The sequence below is a fragment of the Calonectris borealis genome, chromosome 2 (assembly GCF_964195595.1).
Source record: "Calonectris borealis chromosome 2, bCalBor7.hap1.2, whole genome shotgun sequence".
In the NCBI taxonomy this organism is placed as follows: domain Eukaryota; kingdom Metazoa; phylum Chordata; class Aves; order Procellariiformes; family Procellariidae; genus Calonectris; species Calonectris borealis.
The window spans coordinates 161,254,266-161,277,565 of NC_134313.1; the positions used below are offsets into that span (position 1 = coordinate 161,254,266).

Sequence of the window (23,300 nt, forward strand, 5' to 3'; positions counted from 1 at the left end):
CAGATGTTCATGGTCTTGTTTTCCTGGCTTCTGTTTTCTGATCAGAAGAAGGTTGCCTGTGTGAAGCAGTGGAGGAAATGCTGCTTCCACGCTGCTCTGCCCAGTGCCCTTGCTGCCTCAGCCCAGCATGGCAGCACACCCACCTCTTACCCCTTCAGATCTTCAGCGGGTCAGCTCGGCCTCTAAGATTTTTCAGGCTAATTGTGATCAGTTCTGTAAGTGTCCAGGCAAAGTCTCTGCTTCTCCCAGGTCACCTCAAGCTCAAAATAGATATTGTGTCTACGATTACTTTGCTTTTAAGAGCAGCACTCGGATAAACAGTGTTCGTAACTATAGTCAGGTACTGCTGAACCACCTTTTTACCCCCCTTTCTCTCATTCAAGTTACATAGTTCAAGTACCACAGGACAGGCCTGACTAGTTCCCCAAGAATTAATTAAAATTCTTCTGACCCATAGTTCGATTTGATCTGTATATTCAGTCACACTCATTTCAGTTAAGATTTCTCAGAATTATTTTTAAATTTTAGCGTTAATCATATTTAGATGTCTTACAGTCGTTTGAAAGTCCTTAAATGAGAACTGCCCATGTCAGTGTTTTCCATGCAACAGAAGGACCTTGCAGTCTCTGTGTGAAAAATTAACGCAGATGAACAAGAGGGGGAACTGCATAAGTTAAAGAGCCAAAACCACCTTCCTCCTCATCAGAGGTAATGTCATGGGAAATATTTTAGAGGCAGGACTCGTAGAAAGAGGTAACGTTTAATTAGATCTACTTACAGGACTAATAAAACAGAAAAGCTTTTAGATTCAGAAAACCTTCCTCAAAGGTATTTGCAAAAGTATAAAGAAAAGCATTCTACGTTTTTATGGCTAGCTGCCTGCAGCAAAAGCCTGGAATATTGTGTTGAAGAGCATTAAATCTGATGTTGCTGGCAGAGGATCAACATTCCAATAACAAAAGCTGATAGAAGTCTGGTGGGTCTGTCGAAGCTGGTATCAAAGATCCAGGCAGACCTGGGCTGGCATCCAAGTGCTGAGTCATAAGTCAGAATAAACTCTGTTATCGAAGGATCTTCATTGTTCAAGAATTTTCAACTCTCACCTGGGAACACGAGGAAAAGGTCTGGTCTCACCTCAACTAACTTCAGCTGTCTAAAAGTCAAGCATCTAGTTTAAGGCCTCTGACTACAGAGAGAGAGAGAGGAGGGGGCACCTCCAGGGCACGATTTATTCCACCCACTTTGGAGATGTATTTTAGTAAAGAAAGAACCGTCCTCTGGAGCTCTGTCTCTGGGTTGCCTCCCTTTCATCGGAAGTGCCTCGACAGCCACCTTACAGATGGCTGAAGTTAAGAGAGATGAATTCAGGCCTAACTGGTAGCTATAACCTAATGATGGAAATAATGTGGCAGCATTCCAGGAGGTATTAGCAATTCACATAGTTCCCAGATTCTTTTTTTTAATCATTTTTTATGACTTATGGAGGTCAATTATGAAAAACCCATCAGAACACAAGAAATGCTTAAAAACGCTGCATTAGAGAGATATTAATATTAGTCCCTTTGATGTGGTAATGGCTGTAGCCTTCCCGGCCTGCTGCTCTGGCCTGCTGCTTAATGCATCCAGTTTTTCTATTTACAGATTTACAGATTCTATTTTTGGTATTAGCAAAGAATATGAGCATATGTATCAAAGACTGTTCTCACATCATTTAATTATAGTACTACTGGCACAGTAATTCTGGAAAGTGCCACTTAATTAAATATAAGCATTAACTTTTTGCTGATAGCTTATCAGAAACAATTAGACTTGAAATATGGGCAATACACCTAATGTTTAAAACTTTAAGTAGAAGCATTAAAGGCACAAAATAACCAATTTTCATTAGCATTCTCCAGAGTTTTTCTGCCCAGCACAACCTCCGTTTTCATTGGTATGGTGCTTCTTAGGATATTAAGAGGCTGCAAGTTTATCTGGACTCCTCTTTGTAACCAAAAGCTTGAGCCGAGTGGATGCTTTCGAAAGTGGTTAAAATATTTCAGGATAGCTGGTGTTTTTGCCAATTCCTCCTGAAGTATCAGATGTATTCTACTGATTATTTGGGGTGTGCAGACAACAACCTAAGAACTGTTGTGGGCAGTCAGAAGTTCTCACAGCTTATGGCAACTGCTTATTCCTTGCAAGAACAGCTTGATCAGCATTTATGTTCATTCACTTGATCAGGGATATGCTTTCTTATCCATATGCCAATGCCAAATATTAGTTAATTCTATGTAATTTTTCATCAATAGCCAGATAGATCTAACAGATCTGCAGAATTTTGAGCTCTGCTGCTATTTGCCTGAAAACGCAGAGGGGAAAAACAGTAAGCAGAGCTGTAATGAAAAGAATTATTCTTAATTAAAGACACAAGGGCTAGAAGGAACTAATTTCTTCAGAAGGTGTGTTTAACAACATACAGCAAAACTACATAGCAACTGATGAGAGATGCTTTTCCTAGAGCTAACATTTGGGTAAGCAGAAGTAGCAAGATGATCTGAAATAACACCATCTGGTGAATGCCCGTTTCCTTCTTTAGCAATCAAAAGCTATGTGTAACTATAAACAGAAAATAAAATAGAAATAATGCAAAACTGCCTTTCAGTCAAATGTTACACAGAATGAACTAACAGCTGCTCTGGGAATGCAGAAAAGAATGATCTTAAATATAGTAGAACATTTGAAAAAGCTGTTCCTATAAATACATTAACAAACACTGCAAACAGAATGTATGTTTTCTACAGAGCTGTGGACAGGTAAACTTGGTCCCAGACTGGAGAGCAAGTGTTCTGGCAATGAAACGCAGCAATGATTTAACCCTCATGCAAGAAAAGTTCATCCCTTGACCAAGCCTGCAGGACATCTGTGCATGCCTTAATGTACAAGCAGTCCCATTGGTGCCAGTCAGAATTCCCACGTTTCTCCTGTTTGACTGTCAGACGTGCTTTGCTGGATTGCACCTAGCACTGGGCTACCCAACCTTTGTAGAAGACAGCCAAATTACAGGAGTTTGTCCAAAAAGCTGCACTTCTAGATGTTTGATACTGTTGGTGGCAGAAGAAGTGAATACACATTTAGGTGGTTTAACATTGAGCATTAGTCCTATGGGTTTTGCATCGTATCTATAAAAAGTTGTGAAAATAACTGAAACCCCAATTTTTACGGAGTCTGTTATTTGCAGTTGATAACGGATTTGCAAAGTCCTTGAAAAGACAAAGCAGCACTGGAAGTTGAAAAAGCAAAGCCACAAAAACTTAAATCCAACCTCACCTGGTAAGTGCCATTTATTAACAACTACAGACATCTACAGGCATCTGACGAGGAAGAGAATGAGCGTAGCCCTCTCAGTCCACAGTCACATCAAAGTCCACAAAAGGTATTTTGAAGATGCCGCTCTTTTCACTAACAAGCAAGTCAGAGAGAAAGATAATTAAGGTTTTGGAGCACGTGTCATATGAAGAGAGGCTGAGCGAGCTGGGTTCACCCTGGAGAAGGCTCAGATTCCTTAGTATTGCCCAGTGTCAGGACAAGAGACAATGGGCACAAACTGGAATGCAAGAAATTGTGTTTAAACCTGATTAAAATGTTTTATTGTAAAGGTAATTGAACAGTGGAACAGGTTGCCCAGAGAAGTTGTGGAGTCTCCATCCACGGAGACATTCAAAACTCCACAGGGCAGGGTCCTGAGCAACCTGCTCTAGGTGATCCTGCTTTGAGCCGAGGGTTGGATCTCAGACATTCCTGCTGACCTCAACCATTTTGTGTTCTTTGAAATGGATTCAACTGGTATAACTTCATAATCACTTTTCGTCTTGTGTTGTCTCTCTACACACATTAGAAATCTTAGGAGCTTTCCAGACTACAAGATAGATACTAAAAAACAGGCAAGATACCTGGGCATTTGTGTTCTATTCATGCTATGAATTATGAAGTGCCCTACAAGAGGAGTTTTCTGTAATTTTCTGCTTACCACATTTTTAGTGGCAAGTAAGCTGAAGCTGAATAATACATGGTGCTATTTGTAAGTATTCCAAAATAAACATGCACAATACTAACTTTATAAATGCTATCATGGAACTAAAAGTGTATTTAGCAATGAAAATAATAGAAAAGCAAAGGGAAGCAGATTATTGTAATTATCACAGGAGATAAAAATTAAATTACACCTTCAGAGGGGCCCGCATATATGCTAAAATTCCAGAAGAAGCTGAAAGAGATGTTTTTGTATGTGTTTGCTGATAGAGTAGCATTCTTCACTATGAATTATAGCTTCTCATATTTTTATTCAAGGAGGGAGTTTTGTTCTTTCTAAAGATTCTGAAGAAGTTTTTTCAAAGCACATCAGTGATCTTAGCTGCATTGTTTGAAAGACACACTGTAACAAAGCTAAACCTTAAAGGTGCAGTTCGACTGACAGAGTGGGAACTTCACAGACTGAAAACTGAAGTTAGAAATCATCTGAAGCAGCAAAATCATAGAATCATTTAGGTTGGAAAAGACCTTTAAGATCATCTAGTCCAACCGTTAAGCTAGCACTGCCAAGTCCACCACTAAACCATGTCACTACATCTACACGTCTTTTAAATACTTCCAGGGATGGTATTTAAATACAACTTCCCTGGGCAGCCTGTTCCAACAGTAGTGACTTCAAGACCAATGAACAGTTAATACTAGTTTCCCTTTTAGAACCTATTCAGTACTATTGATCTTTAGCAAGAGAATGCCAAATTTACTGCAAAAAAATGAAAGGAGTGTTTTTGCAAAGTGTCAAGAAAACTCAAATTATTTTATTCACAAAAGCAGAAGTCAATAAAAATATAGATATCCTGATCAGTTTTACAGACCATGTTCATTTTTTCTCTCCTTCACTGACAAGCAAAGCATCATGAAAAAAAATAGTAACAAGCATTTACACCACAAACCATTATTAACACAGATTCATGTATATGAGCAAATGTTTTAAAGTTTTTGCATATAATCATAAATACAAAAAAAAATTACAGCTCTAACAAAACATTCCAAGAAAAACAGCTCACTTGTTTTTTTCCTTTTTGTTTCTGTGCTGTACTATTTCTCAGTGGTGAAGAGTATGTGCTGTCTCACTGGCATTTAGCAAATAGTTTTTGGTTTAATCTGAAATTTAGCATGACCTCACTGCACTCCTGAAAGTTTTCTTTGAATTCCAAATGCCTTTATAGATCAAATTAGGATGTTTGTACTAGATTACTCAAGTGATGCCAAAAAAACTGTCCACGTTGCTACTAATAGCATCAGGAAGCTCATTTTTTTTTAATTATGGAGCACCCCACACAAAAATAACTGAAGATATCCTTGTTGTTCAAATCAAACTTCTGTCAACTCAGTGTTTACGCATGAAAGTGGAGCCAAATCTTTCCTCTTGTGTAGACATAAATTCTCCATAGAAATCACGAGTGAATTTTGTGAAATTTATACAAGTCTGACTTTCAGGACCATGACAGAAGACAACTGAGATTAACGAACACGGCCTATCATTTCTGGTTTGGTTAGTTTTGGTTGGTTTTTTTTTTTTAATCCAGCTAGTAGGGCTAAACCCACATCTGGAAAAATTCTCACCAAGATAAACAGACCAAGTGCTAATTTTATTTTTTTTATTCTGCTTTTATGCCTTTTAACTTTGGAGAGATGAAGAATTTGCAACCTCTTCCATCATAAAGATAAAACTTGACAAAAATGTTTTTAAAATAGGTTACAAAATTATAAAACAAATAGAAAATGCTATCATTTTTCAGAAAGCAAGTACTGAACTAGGACAAAACACTGAAATATAGAAATTGACTTTAAGGAAGGGTTGTCTTGCACAGAAAACAACTCCAAACCCATACTTATTACTGCTATAATTCTGATGATCAAAATCTACAATAGTATTTCAGGTTATTTGCATGCAAAGTGCTTCCTGCCTCTGCCTACCTGACCTCTGGGAGCATCACAACTGGGAGAGAGTTCACTCTTCTTTTAAAAAACAGAAAATCCATTTTCATATATAAACAATTCTTGATACGTAAGAGCTACGAGAGATCTTTTAGACCACCTAGCTCCTCAGGACATGACTAACTATACCTATATTATTTCTCATACCTTTATCTCCTGTTCCTTAAAATATCCAGCAATAGATCGTTGAAAAGTAGGGACCCGTGCTTCATCCTGACTACACGAAAACAGTTGACGGTCAGAATTGAAAGCACTCGTTGCCAAAGGAAACCCATGCCCTCTTCTTATCGCAGTCTGGATACTGAAGGTGGTGTAAGCTGTTGCAGCAGAGATTTTCAATTGACTACCTACAGAATAAAATCTAGGCCACAATCCCACTGACTTGAGTATGTCAGAATTTCCTATTTAATCTACAGAATACACAAAACAAGATCACCGAGTCCTACATACTGAAGAAATAAAAAGTCAGATTATTTTCAGCAAACTCAAATTCTCTACTGAAGTTTTCTGCAACTACGTGATTCTTGCAATTACATGACTACACCTATCTGCAACTCGCACTTCCCCCCAGCCTACCCTCTCTGTTGAACTTGCATTCATGGTAACAGACAGGAATAGTGTGCACTGTCTCCTTTTACAAAAGCAGAAAGCGTACATTACCAGTCATGATTACTTGGCATGACTCCAACACAATCTTCAAAATACGAATATTTAATAGAAAATTTAAATTTATTTTTACAAAATACAGATACAACACTACCCAATGTAGCAAAATAATGGAATTGAAAAATAATTTCAAAATATTTAAAGCATTAGGTTCTAAAATAAATAATGCTATCTAAAAGAAGCGTTCAGGTTTTGCGATTAGGAGGAGGCAGTTCCACTATTACTGATCTCTTTTTCAACTTCTTTACAAGTTCCATAATTTGTGTAGAAAAATATACAAGAAAAGAATTTTGGGATAAAGAGTAGGTTGGCTATGTAACATTTAACATAAATAAAAAGCCTAAAGCAAAACCAAAAAGAAAACCAATCATTTTATTTCTGTACATCAAGACTTCAAATAGTATTTTAACACTTCATTTATTACCCAAATTAAGAAATTATACATTTTTATATGGTTACTAGTAAACATCTTGAAACCAGTTTCCCCACATTTAAAAGGATATTGCTGGTTACTGCTTATTAAATACGAAATCCAACAGAGTTTCCAGTAACAGCAAAATATTTTTTTGCATAAGAGATGAATATAAATTTGATTGTAAATTTTGATGATTTAAAATATAAAACTAAAGTTCAGAGGGATGCACTTATGAATCTCACAGTTTGAACCACAGTTCCTTTTTAAATTGACTGCAGTTTGCATACGAATACCCAACAATGTGCCTACTACTAGAGGATCAGTTCATTCCATATGAAAGCTAATTTTTTCCCAGATATCAAATTATATTAAGCAGCATATTCCCACCTACTTTTCTTAGCAGAAATACTGCAGGCAGATGGACATAAAAGCTGGTTAATCACAAAAACAATAATTGACTAGTGTCTATGGCACAAATATGGTATTTAAGATGGAAAGAAATGATAGGGAAAAGGAATGTGAACTCCACAGGCTTCAAATATAAAAGATAAAGCCTGATAACTTTGGTTCAAATAATTTTAATAGTTGTTACATGTATATTTTTCCAAAGTGATGACTTTTGTATGTACTGTTTATGCAAGAGGAGTCTGATACATTAAAAAAAAAATCTGTACAGGCACAAAAGACAGAAATAGAACAGAGGAAACATGGATAGTCACATCCATTCACGACAGTGTTCAAGTGATAATGACGCAGCCAAAGGTTGAACTTAAAATAATGCGCATCCAAGTTCTCCAAGGTATTTCAGAAAGCACAAATGGAATATTATAAACGTTTTATCTCAGTGCCTACCATCTTGAGGGAAGGTAGTATAAAACAAAATCAGTTCTGCAACAACTATGATTTGTAAACAATTCTACAATGTAAGTAAAGATGTTAGGTTATCGGTAATGAGCATTTTCATCCTCTCAGTTCTGGGATATCTGCAAACATCTGCTTCACTTCCATCTAAAAGATTAATTACAGGATGTTAGCCCTGTCTCATCCCAACGCGCTGCATGGTACACAATTTTATTGCCAGTTTGTGAAATTATTTATGTTTGAACAGCACAAAGCCAAAGCTTCATCTTTGGTTAATTTCACGGAGATGTCACTGTTCTTTAAATGTGCTCTTTCTTCGCGTAAACACAGAAAACCGCCACACTGCACACAGCATTCATTGTTTTGAATCATAAAGCAGTGTCAATGTAATATTAATTAATGAAAGCTAACTAAGAAATCGTGTTTAAAAATGAAACCTATTTGAGGGCATTTGATAAGACACAAGAGCTGCAGAAATCTAGACAGAATTCCCTTAAAACTGCTTGGTTATGGGTGCTGCTTATAGAGTAGGCACTGGTTAGTTCCTCTGCAGATCATCCAAATAAGCATCAGTTCGACTCAGCTTAATTCAAATCCAGCAGCACATTCAATGGCATAAAGAAGCTTGCTTCGCATAAGATTTTCATCATAAAACTCAGGAAGCTTCAGCAAGTTCATGCAGGTACTGGCAGTAGGTAGCCTGTCTAAATCAGATCCTCCATTGTGAATGCAAAATGCAGGATATAACTCCTGAAAAATGCAACAGAAAAAACGTATCAAAAAATACATACAAGCCAAAACCTATCCCGTAACAGCTGGCACGGATTTCTAGGAAATAAATCATTAGATTAAAACCTGTCACAATGACATACTCAAATGGCATTTTCTTTCATTCCTGGTGGCCCCAAAACACTCCTGACTTGTATAGTGCCTCCCTCTACCTTGTCCCCACCATGATCCATTAATTTGCAAAACACAAAGCAATTTATCTGGTTCCAATGAAAAAATAATAATTTGTTATTGTTCATACACTCTATTCTGCGAATTTATGATGCTACAGAAACAGTGAAACATGAAATGGAAAAAGTAGTACAGCAAGACGGAAGAAATTTTTGGTTGTATTTGGGAGAAACAACTGGGATTCACAACTTCAGACTCTCCTTACAAAGCCTCCCAAATGCCCATGGATGATGTTTATTCTGTAGGAACAGGAAAATGATGGGTTCCTGCCACACTGAAGTTTTCTGACAGCAAAATACATGCTGAACACAGGGAACTATAGACCACTAGCAGTAACAGAGGTAAATGGAAAAGGATGCTCTGTTGTGTTTGAATGACGTAATATTTCTCATTGTATAATGACACGGCTTCTTCTGAGAATTATACTTTCTGGTTTTTTCTTTCCAGGCAGGGAAGACATTGTTAGTGTATACACAAAAATCCCAACAAAGGCAATTTTGCTCTAGCTAATGAAGTGATGTACAATGCCAATTTTATCCACAAATTCTCTACTTGTCATGTTAAAGTGATGCTCTGAGGAGAGAAAGGATGAATGAGTGACCAGGTCCAAGTACAAATTGTACTACATCAATTTCTCTGTGACATCCAAAAAAAACCCATCCCAAACAAATAAACAAACCATGATCAAACATACCCTTTCAGTGTTTTCCTTGTAGAGCTTTGGTTTGTTAGCATACCCCAAGTTGTAAAATAAATTCTTCATCTGATGAGTATCAAGCCATCGTTTTTCTTCTACTCACCACAATATACAATGATCATTTCTTTGCTAAAATCAATTGTCTGATACATGCTAAAGGCATTTCTTGCCCTAAAGGGATTTCTGTCTAAACTAATCTTTCAACAAGCCTACAATTTATGAATTTCAAGACAAACAGTACTAATTACTTCAGTGGATCTGTTCATGTGTAAGATTAAGCAAGAATTTATACTACTGTGGTCTAGAACTCTGAATCAAGAAGTACTTTATATTCTCCAAATAAAGATCTAACTTTATTTAAAGCAATTATACTCGGTGTTTCTTCACAGAGTGCTTATAAAGTCACTCAGCTGTTATTGCAATGATGTTGATGCGCATAGTGACTCTGTAATGATACAAACTTGTCAAACCCTGATTATTCTTCTGATGGGGTAACTATTGATCTGAGGAACAGATTTTTAAGACATTTTGTATGTAATATGTAATTGTTTTAGTAAAATCTGTTTTTTTTTTCTTCTGAGAAAGGAGTATAGTGAAAAAGATATTTATTTGTTACCTCTAAAGCACTGCTTTTGCTGGCAAGAAAGTATTCACTCTATCAAATGCTTGCCTGAGGTAAAACAGCTCTGATTTTAGAAACTGGGAAAAAAAACCCTCAGCTTCAAGGCAAAAGGTCAATTAGATTCTAAGCTAAATTATTGTTCAAATGGAGGCCTTAAAAAGTATTTCATGGCTAAAATGCTGCATTTTTAGTGTTCCTTTCAAAATGCTAATTGAATTCCCCTACTTTAGCTTTAAAAATGGAAAAATGAAGTTCTAAATTGAAATGTCATGCCAAGGGCACCATTTGTTGCATAATTAAATACTGTACAGCGGGAAACTGCAATAGTTTGGAAGTGAAAAGTATCATCAATTTATTATGTGACCTGATTGGAACTTAACAATTTTCAACCATGCTTTAATGATTTTTCTTTGTCCGTAACAATCACATTTATTAAACTTATTAAACTTTAATTAGCTTTAGTAAATGTTATTCTGAGTCTGAATCTGGCAGCAAGAGTTTAAAATTTTTAAATTATGCAAAGCTAAACTGTGCTATCTATAAGCTACGAATGTCAAGACATTTCCTTATCTTAGATTAACATACACTAACTTTAAGAAAACGTGAAGGTTCCACAATATAGAGCATACAGAAGATTTCAGAGCAAGAACCAGAAATTGTGTTCCTCTCAGAAAAATGTAGTACCCATATTAAAACTGTAAACAAATTTTGAAGATAGCTTGTGTTAATGTCTACCATCAACATAAGTATATTCAGACAGTTATTTGGCTGGTAATATTCAGCACTCCTGAGGCTTTGCACTCTTCACCTTCAAAGCTCTAAACAACACACTGTCACAGGCTACCAAGACATTATTGCTAATGACAATACCAACTACCCACTTCCTTTTCTGGCAAGCATTTCCTGGCAAACCCCTGGTTTGTTGGTAAATCCGTGTTACCAAGATACTACTGCAAGCACCATGCAAGTACTGACCTAACTCCCGCTCAGTGTTGCCCAGCAAAGCAGCAGCAAAGCCTTTTCACTCTGCTTTCTGTTGCCAAGACTGTTGCACGTGGCTGAGCTTGCAAGTCGGCTGTACGATGAATTAGTCTTTTAACTTATTGCTATCATGCTGAAAATTTGATGACTATTTTTTCCTAGCCAAGTGTGTTAAAGTCAGGTTGTGGCCTATCTCGCAAGTACACACACAAACTTTAACTTTCCACATTTGGCTTCGCTACGTCCTGTTTCTAATGTGTCACTGTCAGCCTTAATATTTTTAGACTTTTGATTCACTTCCTCCATCTCTTCAAATGTCACGCTGGTTACCTCAAAGCTGGGTAGCTACATCTGCATTTCCTGCTCTCCCCTTGTAATTAAAAAGGATGACAACAAATGGAGAATTCTCTTTACCTTTTTTCCACACAATTGTTTCCCAATTCTCCCTTGATGAGAATGTGCACTGTTCTATCTTCATCTCATCCACAGTTTTCTAATCGTTCTTCCCACTGTCCTATAAAATCCTGTTTGTTGCTAGAGTACTGTACAGTGATATTCCCACAGACTTGGAGAGTTTAAGAGAAATGTTTGCATGCTTTCAAATAATCAACCACACAAATCAATCAATGAATACCCTAGATAGGATTCATGTGATTAAACAGCCATCAGCTGTCTCCATATCCAAATCTAGTCACCCCAGGCTCTCTTTACTGTTAAAGGGGATCTAGCTAGTATGTTTTGTGGAGTCTAAGACATGATTCATTTCATCCTGAAGTAGACACATAGAACAGTCGGACAAATTACCAACTTAAAGTGCTCATTCCTCTCCTAGGTGCCTATAAAAGGCGCGTAGCTGAGCTATAGATTATAGATATTTAAGTTGGAGGATAGGTTGCTGATCCACCACATGCTAACAGCACCACACAGCACTTGCTACAGCAGCTGAAGGGATTATGCAGAGGGTGAGACTGCGCAGAGGTTTACAGAACGATTGTACCAAAGGGAGGTTTAAATGATCACACGCTGCAATGGCAGTGCTGCATACCCGTATCAGCTTATAAAGAAATAGGAAAATAAAAGGATTGAAGAGGGAAGAGAACGTGAAGTTGCAGCGTAAGGGGATAAACGGAAGTCAAGGGCAAAGGGCCACATGTCCCTGCAGAGTGTGGCATTAGAAACAACTCTTCCATTTCAAAATCGCTCTGCAGCCTGAAAAAAAGCTGTTTAAGCTACTGAGAGTATTCTTTCATCAGCCCTAGCAACTGATCCACTTATTACTGTATGACAACCCACATACGCTTTCATATATTTTAGATCATCAGTCAGAGGTCTGTGACTGAGATTTCAACACTGAGTGTCGTCCTGTTTGTTTTCCAGAGGAAAACTGTATTTATGAAAAAAGTAAATCATCAAAAGTTTGAAAATTCTAGAATGAATGTTGTTTAATTCAGTAAGAGAAAAACAGTGATAAGTACTACAAACATCTAAGTTGTGTGTTTGCAAGAGGAAGGTGGGGTTTTTTGTTCATTTTTTACTTCTGATATCTTTATCATGTGTCACCCTCAGGACATGTCACAGGAAAGGGCCCCATTCCTAGAGCTGAGAAGAAATTCTTCTGGCATTTGCCTTTCAAGTATTTTTTTAAATGCTGATAAAAAAACCAAACAAAACCCCCCAAACCCCACCCCCAGAATGAACTTTCACAGTATGATTCAAGAAAAAATTGTGCAAAATTCCAAGTATGTTGTTTCCACCTCCAGACTATTACGTGTATCTGAATTCCTTGTTCCTATATAAAATGTCAGTATCTGTCCCCGAAGTATTTCTATAATGAGATAATGTTCATTCAACACCACTTATTTTACAAACAGCTAATAAACCTTTTGGACTTACACAATACCTGCATTCATTTCTCATGGGTTCATCTATCTATTTTACCTAATTAAATGTAGGAAATTAGTTACTATCCACTGCTAATTAAATATTGTACCAGAGTACTTTATTATGTGAAATTTTACTAAGTACATGTACTCGAATTTTGTTTAGCAATAAATCTTGCTCTTACTTGTAAGGAACTGGATGATGCAATGCCTGTATTTGTTCCATACAAGCCCACCTTTGTATTAATTTTACTAAATAGTAGAACAGTAAACATGCTGTTGACCGCTGTACTGAAGGTGATGGTGTTTGCGATGAAGCAATTTATTCTTTTATTTTCTTACAGAAAAGCACTGAATGTTCCCACATTTTAGAGGAAATGAAGTCCATGGCCTGGTTCTTAGCCAGAATTTTGCAGCCCAGTTGAAAACTCATGGGTAGAACATCCCCAGAATTTAGTTTCAAAATGTCTTCCACTTGCCTCAGCCTCCCTTTAATTTTATAAGCTGTAGACAAAAGTTTTCTTCATACTTAGGCTTCACTGTAAACAGCAATCTAAAGATAGCAGCAAAATATTTAGATACAAACGGTAATGAGCTGTGACCCTATAAGCAGATAAATGGTAATTAGAAAGAAACACAATACATCTCCCGCTTCAAATGGTTAATTTAAGAGGTTCAAATTTAATAGCTGCTTTTATATCCTAAATCCTCTTTTACCTGATTTAAAAGACATTATTCTTAACTCAATCTGTTCCTTGAAACTGGTAGCAATACTGCTTCTGTACAGTAACATGAAATGGCAGCAAGGATCTTCCATGACAAAGAGTAAGCTCTCTAACCGATGTGTTTTTAGGCTTATCAAATTTTGCAGTTAAAATAGAAAACAACAGAACAACATTTCATGAACTATTTTAAAACTATACTCATTATACACAAGAATGCAAACATTGAAGCTGTTTCTGTAGCCACAGAGGAACATTCTTCTCAAATTGCAAATGCCTACAGACATGAAAACCTTGTATCATAATCTGTAGTATTTACAGAAACTTGCCAGGAAGATGGGAAGACATATACCTTAAACCCCAGAAGAGGCGGTCGAGAGCAGCTGGTTACAAACTTGAGTAGTTTGCGCTTCTCTTCATCAGTGAAGCTTTCTACAACTCTCCAGAATATTTTAATTACAGGATGGTCTGCTGTGTAGCCACCTACAATGAGATTTAAATGATTTATAGGTAGAATAGTTTTATGTAAGAAATAAATTCTTCAGAAAACCTAGCATCAATCTTGAAAAGTTTGGGGGAAATATGAAAACCAGCAGGCTTACACTGCTGACTTCCAGTATCTATAGATCTCTTTGATCACTGCATTTTGATTTTCTCATTCATTGCTTACCTATGGCTACTATCTCCCTCAGCTTCTTAACTGCACTTTTCTTCACTGAATCCTATTTGTTTATTTAAAATTAATTTTATTTAATTTAGCATTTACCTAGTAACTTTGGATTACTGCCTTTTACTCCAAGAGTTTGCAAAATCTGCAAGACTCAGGATGTTATTTAATGAATCAACTTACCTTGAGATAAGCTCAGATGTGAACTGATGATATAGTAGCTACTTTTTGATTACATTCATGATAAATGCAGGGAAAAATTAAGTAAGATACACTGCATTTCTCACAAGGAAAAAATACAAGCTCTCTCTTCAGGCTGTCTGAGAAATGGCAAGTATCTGAATGCAGCGATAGAAACAACCATCCCAAAGTCATTTGCAGACTTATTTTCAGAGCAACCAGACAGAACATCGACTAACATCCAATTAGAAAATGAATTACGTGTCCTCTAATTACCTGGCTATAAACTTGTATTTAAGTGTACGAACAAAATAAACTGCATACCTGAATCTCCCAGCATTTATAAAATTAAGTTGTAATTTTACCCAATCTTCTGAAATTCAGGCCCGTCTAGAGAGTTTGGCCAAAGTTAACAAGAATGACCCTACAACTTTTTTTTAAAAGCTAGGATAAAAACCAAGTTTGTTTATTCCTGAGTCAGTCATAATACATTTTTTTATTTAAGTAAAATATACTTACCTGAATAGTTTGTGAAAGATTTAAGGTCATCCAAACTAATAGGAACCTGGGCACCAGAAATCAGAACCTAACAGTGAAGGAAATTAGACAATTACATTACAGGCAAAAATTAGCATTTACTTCTGTTTAAAGCAATTGTTTTCTGCAGTTTTAAGCAGAAGTACCTGTATTTCCTGTTGATCAAACATTCGAAGCCATTCAAGATTCACAACATTGGCCAGTCCCTGACGGAAAGCAAGGCAATGCTGTCGAATTTGTTTGTTTAACCTGTAGTCTGCCACCAGATGGATGTACGCAATTCGGTTCGCGCTGGTAACAGGAATATCTTTTCCACCTGGCTTCAGCTCAACCACCTATAAACGTAACAAGTTTCATCATCTTGGTAAACTTTAATTCTGTGTGCTGTAACCATAAAATTGAACTGCAAAACATTCTAGTAATTGATGTACATATTTGAAGTTTACTAGAATATACTCAAGAATATTCACGTCAAAATAAGATAAAAGATTATGACAAGTTATAAAAGTAGGTTTTTTCCTGTTTACTCATAAGAGCACATTCTATGGCATCCAGTTTTTAGACCTAGATCTCCAGCTAATGCAGCTGACCGCATGGCCCCGTGGTTTATTACCAGAAAGCGGATTCGGCAGTCAGACCTCTTTTATAGGAGGCGGTGTGTAATACTAAATTCACCACTGCAAGTCAGACAGAAACTGAGGTGAAAATCTTCCCCTTGGCAAGCTCGCCCCTAGCTTCACTGATGCTAATCACTGATGCTAATAAGTGCCCTGGAAAAGAGAGTAGCCTGTACAAGCACAGATCTCACATACAGCACTCTCCTTCCAGTTGGATTAGGAAAGCTGTGCTTGACTGGCTAGGCTCTTCTCTAACTGTTTGATGATCGTGAATTCTGCAGGATCACATTATGGTAAAAGCAATGTTCACTGAGTCAAAATTAAGATTCTGATACAAGCCTATTCTACAGAATGATAAGCATTCACAATTCCTATTGTTGAAAATCCAAGTTGCACATCTTCGGTACTTTCAACAAAAAAAACCAAACCAAAACAAAACAAAAAATAAAATCAAGCCTAAACTTTGTTTTTCTACTGAGAAGCTTTTGTCCTTCAAGTACACCAAGACACCTCAGCATGGAAGAATTTTTAACAAGAAAAAAACAAAACAAAGATACTGTAATTGCAGTAAGATATAAGCCAGGATCAACAACAGTTGTTATTAAAACACTACTGACCTTTACGTATTCTACTCTTTACTACAAGATGATAATTTTGCTGAGTAGTAGCCCAATCTCAAAGGATTATTTGAGTTCTAAGAGAAGGATAAAAAAACTGAAAAGCTGAGATACGGTCACCTTCTGAAGCCTTCAGAAAAAAGTTCGTTTTTCTAGACTCTGGAGTCTGCAATTTTTAAATTTTTTTTTTTTTAAGTAACTATGCATTTCAGTCTGTGGTAACGATCACATCTTTAGAGCACAGAGATTTAAACATGTGCATAGCTTCTTTTGTAACATGTTACCCAATAATGTAAGCTGTTCCAGTACTAAGCAAAATGCAAAGTGGTAAGATTAAAAATTTGCAGTGCTTTTTAGCATTCAGATTTTTACTTGATTCATAGGTTTTTAAGGCCAAAAGAGAATATTAAGATCTGTGAATCTGACCTCCCAGGTAACATGGGCCAGAGGATTCTGTCTAGAGATTCCTGTATTTAACTCAATAAATCCATAGGTGAGTTAGAGCACATTTTTTAGAAAGACAGGCAATCCTGGTGTAAAGACTCCATGTGATGGAGTATTTACCACTTTCCTTGATAAGCCAGAGCAACCTGAATTACAATAGGTGTTAAAAATGTGTCTTACTTCCCCCTTTAATCCTTCAGCTGCAAGCTTCTTGATTTTGTTACACTTACAGTAAAAAACCTCATCAATACCCCACCATCTCTGGGTGTAGGTAGCATTGACTATGTTTAAGACCTACTCCCTGAACAATTAAGTAAAATGAAGGTGTCAGTTTAGCTGACTATTTCACGCCCTGCACACACTAGTTTGCTCCCTTCTGAGCAAGTCCCCTTCAACAAGAACTATGGACACAAGAGGCAGGATAGCCTTCTCTGGGGTCCACCCCTTGAGGAGCCCAGCATGTGATGCAGTTGGCCAGTATAGGAGTATAGGCCAGTACCTGGTGCCACTGACTGGCCTGAGGGCGAGGATATTTTTACTGATAAAGTCCACAAGGAGTATTAATAGAAGTATGGGACACGTTCCACACCGCAGTGCAAACATCTGATGAGAAGGGACCTCTGCGCTGCCAAGCTTCCTCCTCTGCTACTGCAGGCAACAACGCGGTCTAGAAATGTACTGTGTTTCATCCCACTATAGTAGATTTACTATTGTCACTGGGAAGTTAGTCAATTATTGGATTCATCTAATGATCAGAAACATTCTAATTTCCACTTCGAGTCCAATGGGTAAAGTTTGTTCATACCCATTGTTATTATTTCACTATTGCCCTATAGCTTAACCAGCTCTTTACCTTCCTCCTCAATTATATGCATGATGTATTACTTATGGGCAGCAACTTCATTAATCTTCCCAGAGACTTTTTCACTGAACTAAAATAAGTCACGTTCCTTTAATTTCCTCCTATAAAATACCCTTTTACAAAGCCTAACAAGATCACAAAGCTTTCTCTTACTTATTAAATTCCTGTCCTCTTAGTGTTACAGGATCAGAGCTACCAATGCTGTTCCACATGAAGAGATCATTGTTGAGACCTCAACACTGCAATCTGCCCACTTACAAATCTGCTCTATCTGTTTTGCAGAACTGCATAATTACCTGTTCTTTTGTCAGTACTTCACTAAATGCAATTCCTCTCTTTGAAGTATGGACGCATTGAATTTGGCCATATTAAAGCATATTTGTATCACCGAACTCATCAAGCTTCTCTTAAGAATACGGACACCAACAATAAACTAACTAATAGCTGTTACTCCATTTGCATATAATAATTTTTGTAAGAAAAGATGCTTGAACTGACTGACTTCCTAAAATAGCAAAAGGGAACTACTGGCAGGGTGTTCTGGAAAACTGCTTTGTTTTAAGATTCATCCCAGCACTAGGTGAAATAAAACATCTAACCTTCCCTGCAGGTCAGCAAAAAAGAGATCAGAACACAGATTAATTTATGCTTATGTTTGCATTATAGTAGTATTGTCTCCACAGTGATCTAAGGATGCCAGAAAAGCTGTATTCGTTGTATAATAAAAGCTATTCTCTCTCCCTATAATGTTCTTCCCGCAAATCAGAGAAAAAAAACCTGCTGTACTCCTTCTGACCACTATTTTTAGAAAATAGGAAAAAATATTTTTTAAAAAAATCCTATTTTTGCTTTTATTTTTATATTTTTAAGTAGCAAACCTTGATTTCTGATCCAGCAACACTTCCGTAGCTCTCCTTCCTCCCCCCAACCCTGCATTGCCACAAGACAGACTACAGCATTCAGTTAACCAAATTTCCTACGGTTTTCCAGTGATCTATCCATTTTCAGAATTTGTCACTGTCAGATTAATTCTACCACCATTTTGTCAAAGTATCATCACAGTCTGAAACAAAGGGGCTAATGTAGCAGGAATAATAAATATATTATGCCATAAAGGCTAAGAAAGATGTAAAACAGAAGACAGAAAATAGTAACACTTGGGCTGGCAGTAAAGCCATAGTTAAATGTAGATGCAGTTCACTTTTTACTCATTCATTGTTTTCATGGCATTTTAAAGGGACTATTGTAGAATTCCCACTTAATTCTAAATGTCAGGAATGATTGTTGAAGAGTTCCTTTTCAAAAAAAGCCACAACACAATTTATAAAACCTAAGAAGATTTATCAGCTTGCATTTTTATTTTTATCTATCCAATTTTCACCACTAGATGGTGCAAGATAGTTACGCAGGATGGGTCAGAATAGAAAACTTCCCAAAACGTGCAGACTTGTGTCATCTCCTTATTTTCTATTTTGTAGATCTAAGTTTAAAAAAACAAACAAACAAAACCGAAAACAACAACAAAAAACACAAAACACACCTAAACTTGGTTCATTATCAAAATCACATATTCTAAAAGCAATTAAATCATGCATATTATTTAGATAAGTATTCAGATCATTCAGACAATACCATAAATAACCGAATTTGATTCCATATTCACAAAGTATGTCTTCAAAATGAAGGGGAAATATCAAAATGGCATATAAAAGTCCCATATTTTTAAAAATCTGCAAGAAAAGGTACTTGCATTTTTTAGTGATGTGGACAGAAGTATTGCATTAGGCCTCTGACTGACGGTTAGATACACTCGGAACTACAGTTGCATGCATTTACGGTTTTCTTGGCTATAAATTCAATTATATGTTTCTGCAAGTACATAGTAAAAAAATGCGCTCAACTTACATTAATGTTCTTATTTAAGAAAATCACCAAAGTTTGTAAAAAAAAAAAGGTAAATCTTTATTTAATGTATGGTTGCAGTTCAAGTGAACGGTTCAGACGATCATTTTCAGTTATTATATCTACTATTTTGAACATTAGCATAATAATGAAATAAATACACACCAAAAATCAGGAAAACCGTGAATAACAATTATTTGTCAAGTAGAATTCAGGGGATGTCTCTTCTGGCTTATCGATAATAATCTGTCACAAAAAGTCACTTTGTAATGTGATTATGGGCAGACAACGGTAAGGCTCTGTTGGTAGACAAACTTAATGGTAGCTGCTGCTCACACAGCTCTGGCAGTGGCAGCTGCTTCCCAGGATAATGGAGAAAAAGGGAGTATTTAGAGGGTGAAGTGGGAAATATTTTAGGAAAGAATAAGGGACCTGTCATGTAGGTATTCTTTTTTTGTGTATGAAGACATAAGACATATCTCCAGTGCAATTTCAAAAAGCACACTTACAGATAGTCAAGAACTGTTACAAACTTGTTTTTAGGACAGATGAAAATATTTTATCTTTTCTCTTGGACTCTGATCACTTTTGTTCACATCACCCCTAAAGTTTTTCCTCAGTCTGAAAACAAGTAGATAAAGTCTTTCTTTCTTTCCCTGTCATCTGCCTTCCAGATGTTCAGGCAGGAGTTCCAGGTAGGAGATCGCATTTGAATGCCTAAGAATGCATTTGCCATAAGTGTTATAAATCTGCCTGAGAAGGATCAGCTTCAACTTAAATATTTTGCTTCTGAAAAACCTCCAAAATCATTCATGTAAGCCACTGTATCCTAGTAAAGAAGTTGCCAAGAGAGAAACTTTCAGAATTATTTTTAAGGCTTCAAAATTTTTCTCTCAGGGAAATTTAAAGGCAAAGAACTCTCCTTTTGTAAGTCAACATATTTTCAGTAACAGCAATGGCATTCACATCTGTTTTAAAAAGCCAAAGAAGGTGTCCCGACACCAACTTCTATACTATATGGATTTCATAGAAACTGCTGCCACATATATTATAGTGGTCTTCTGTGGATTTGTGCTTCTATGAATTATGGAGTCTTCTGATTATGGAGTCTTCTCATATTTAACTGTTCCGATCCATGTAATCTCAAGAATCAATGTTTGAGAAGACTTGCTGCAGTACAGAATCTAACATTTTTGAAGGAAGAGGAATACATATTTGAATCTTCCTCTCTTGCCTTGGGCAGCCATAAAACTCACCTTCCTCATTGAGAGGGAGAGAGAAGGGAGGGAGGTCTGAAAAGAGGAGGCATTTTCTTGAATTTGTTAACCTTACACTTCTTATAAGAATTTTATAACCATTTTATCACTATCTGATCTACAAGATAAAAGGAAAAATAAAATCAATATACACAGCTACTTGAAGGCACCTGTAACTATAGGCTAACATTCTTCTGAGACTTTTTACTGGCCACCCTTTTATGCAGCAGATCCAATAGTTGAAGTCTAGGCTGGTATCACTGCATTAGATAGTTCTTTATCAAAAGCTAAAGCTATTTGGGGTTGGAAGATAAGGTTGATGGCATAGCTCCCCTAATTAGCAGGTCTAATGTGCAAATTATTAAGTACCTTTTTCAACTTCTGGTGAATGCACTTTGACAATAGTTTAATGGGATCTAAAAGCACATTACAGGATTGGAATCAATACGCTGATAATAGAATTTCTACCTTCTACTACTGACAGAGGCAATAGAGCCCCTTTTGAATGTATCTTTCATTGCAGATAATGCTTTTGTGCCACAATTGCTGGATGGACACTGTCATGAGGATAGCTATTTACAATGATAGATTTATGATGCATTTATTGGGCACTAATTTATTAGACACTAAAGTGGTTGTTTAGCTGAAAACTAGAGATAATGTACATTCAACATAAGGAGTGCAAATTAAGCTCTTTTTCCAAAGTGAATTAGCCTTACCTTGACACAATTAATTGGTATGCAATGGTTACATGAGTCAAATACCAGACAAAATGTATTCAGCCATATGAGGTTTATTAAGGTAATGAAATGAAGTATAACAGTAACTTGTTGCATTAAAACACAGAAGACAGTGACAAGAACCAATTAGTTCTGTTGAACTGCACTAACACGCAGTCTCATTAAAAGATGGTTAATACTTCACAGGTGTAGTGTTCTCCCTCCAAGTATAAACATAGCAAATCAGCATCAGAATATTTAATTTACTTACATTTCATTTAGTTACTCAGAAACTCACTATTATATTTCTTCTTCCTTTTAAAGTTATGCCGAACAATTAAATATCAAAGTCTTGATAATACTAGCTGTAGACGTCGCAGAATTTTAATGAACAAATCAGGCTTCTTGGCAAGAATGCACTTTTTACAAGTTTTTGTTGCAGCAGGTAGAGCTGGCAACATCTCTAACTTGGATCTCCTTCTAAGTTATTTCTGAGCTATTTCTCTTTTCTATGTCTTTCTATCTTACTTGTTGAGGTAGGTTCTAACTCATGTGGCTAATTTTTGAGGACATGCAGAGTAGATGTATAAAGTATGGAAACCACAAACTCTCCAGAAAATATTAGCTACTTTTCATTTTTAATTAGAATCATAGAATCATAGAATCATTAAGGTTAGAAAAGACCTCTAAGATCATCGAGTCCAACCGTCAACCCAACACCACCATGCCCACTAAACCATGTCCCTAATCACCTGATCTACACGTCTTTTAAATACTTCCAGGGACGGTGACTCAACCACTTCCCTGGGCAGCCTGTTCCAAGGCCTGACCACTCTTTCAGTAAAGAAATTTCTCCTAATGTCCAGCCTAAACCTCCCTTGGCGCAACTTGAGGCCATTTCCTCTCATCCTATCGCTTGTTACTTGGGAGAAGAGACCAACACCCACCTCGCTACAACCTCCTTTCAGGTAGTTGTAGAGCGCGATGAGGTCTCCCCTCAGCCTCCTCTTCTCCAAGCTAAACAACCCCAGTTCCCTCAGCCGCTCCTCATAAGACTTGTTCTCCAGGCCCTTTACCAGCTTCGTTACCCTTCTCTGGACACGCTCCAGCACCTCAAGGTCCTTCTTGTAGTGAGGGGCCCAAAACTGAACACAGGATTCGAGGTGGGCCTCACCAGTGCCGAGTACAGGGGCACGATCGCCTCCCTGCTCCTGCTGGCCACACTATTTCTGATACAGGCCAGGATGCCGTTGGCCTTCTTGGCCAAATTAGAGACTAAACTGCATTTGTATTAGCTGTGATCCACAAAACTATTACTTTAAGTGCATTTAAATTAATGGCTTTAGAATACAAACAACAGACTTTCCTCCCTTCCCCCCCCCCGAAAATCCTAGGTTATACTGGAAACTGTCATCTTGCGTTTTTGCAACCTAGTAACCAAATACATGGATACTATAGACTCAATTCAGCATCAGCCACTTAACAGCATATGCTACAACAGAGCAGGCGCTCTACTGTACAGTATTGTGCAACAGAGTAGGCGCTGTAAGAACATGCTTTCTGATACATCTGTATCGCATGCCTTTATTTGAAGTTTTTGAGTGTTTTCTAAAGACAGTGCAGGTCAAAGGTTTTCATATAGGGAGTGTAACCCAGGGGAAAAATTACATACGGCATATATTTAAT

General features: G+C 37.0%; 1 protein-coding gene across 4 annotated transcripts in view; it reads right to left on the reverse strand.

The window, feature by feature from the left end:
* Positions 1 to 7,027: 7,027 nt before the first annotated feature.
* The window catches only part of UBE3C (ubiquitin protein ligase E3C), an 81,412-nt gene continuing 65,139 nt past the window's right edge, over positions 7,028 to 23,300 (reverse strand). For 3 of the 4 annotated variants that reach the window (XM_075144138.1, XM_075144139.1, XM_075144141.1), the window contains 4 exons: positions 15,344 to 15,532; positions 15,180 to 15,246; positions 14,166 to 14,296; positions 7,028 to 8,701 (listed from right to left, as the gene is read on the reverse strand). In XM_075144138.1, coding sequence (XP_075000239.1) covers positions 8,531 to 8,701; positions 14,166 to 14,296; positions 15,180 to 15,246; positions 15,344 to 15,532 — 558 coding nt within the window. In that variant the 3' untranslated portion in view covers positions 7,028 to 8,530. Of the gene's footprint in view, positions 8,702 to 13,538; positions 13,645 to 14,165; positions 14,297 to 15,179; positions 15,247 to 15,343; positions 15,533 to 23,300 lie in introns of those variants that run through there. The other variant, XM_075144140.1, reaches the window with a different exon arrangement.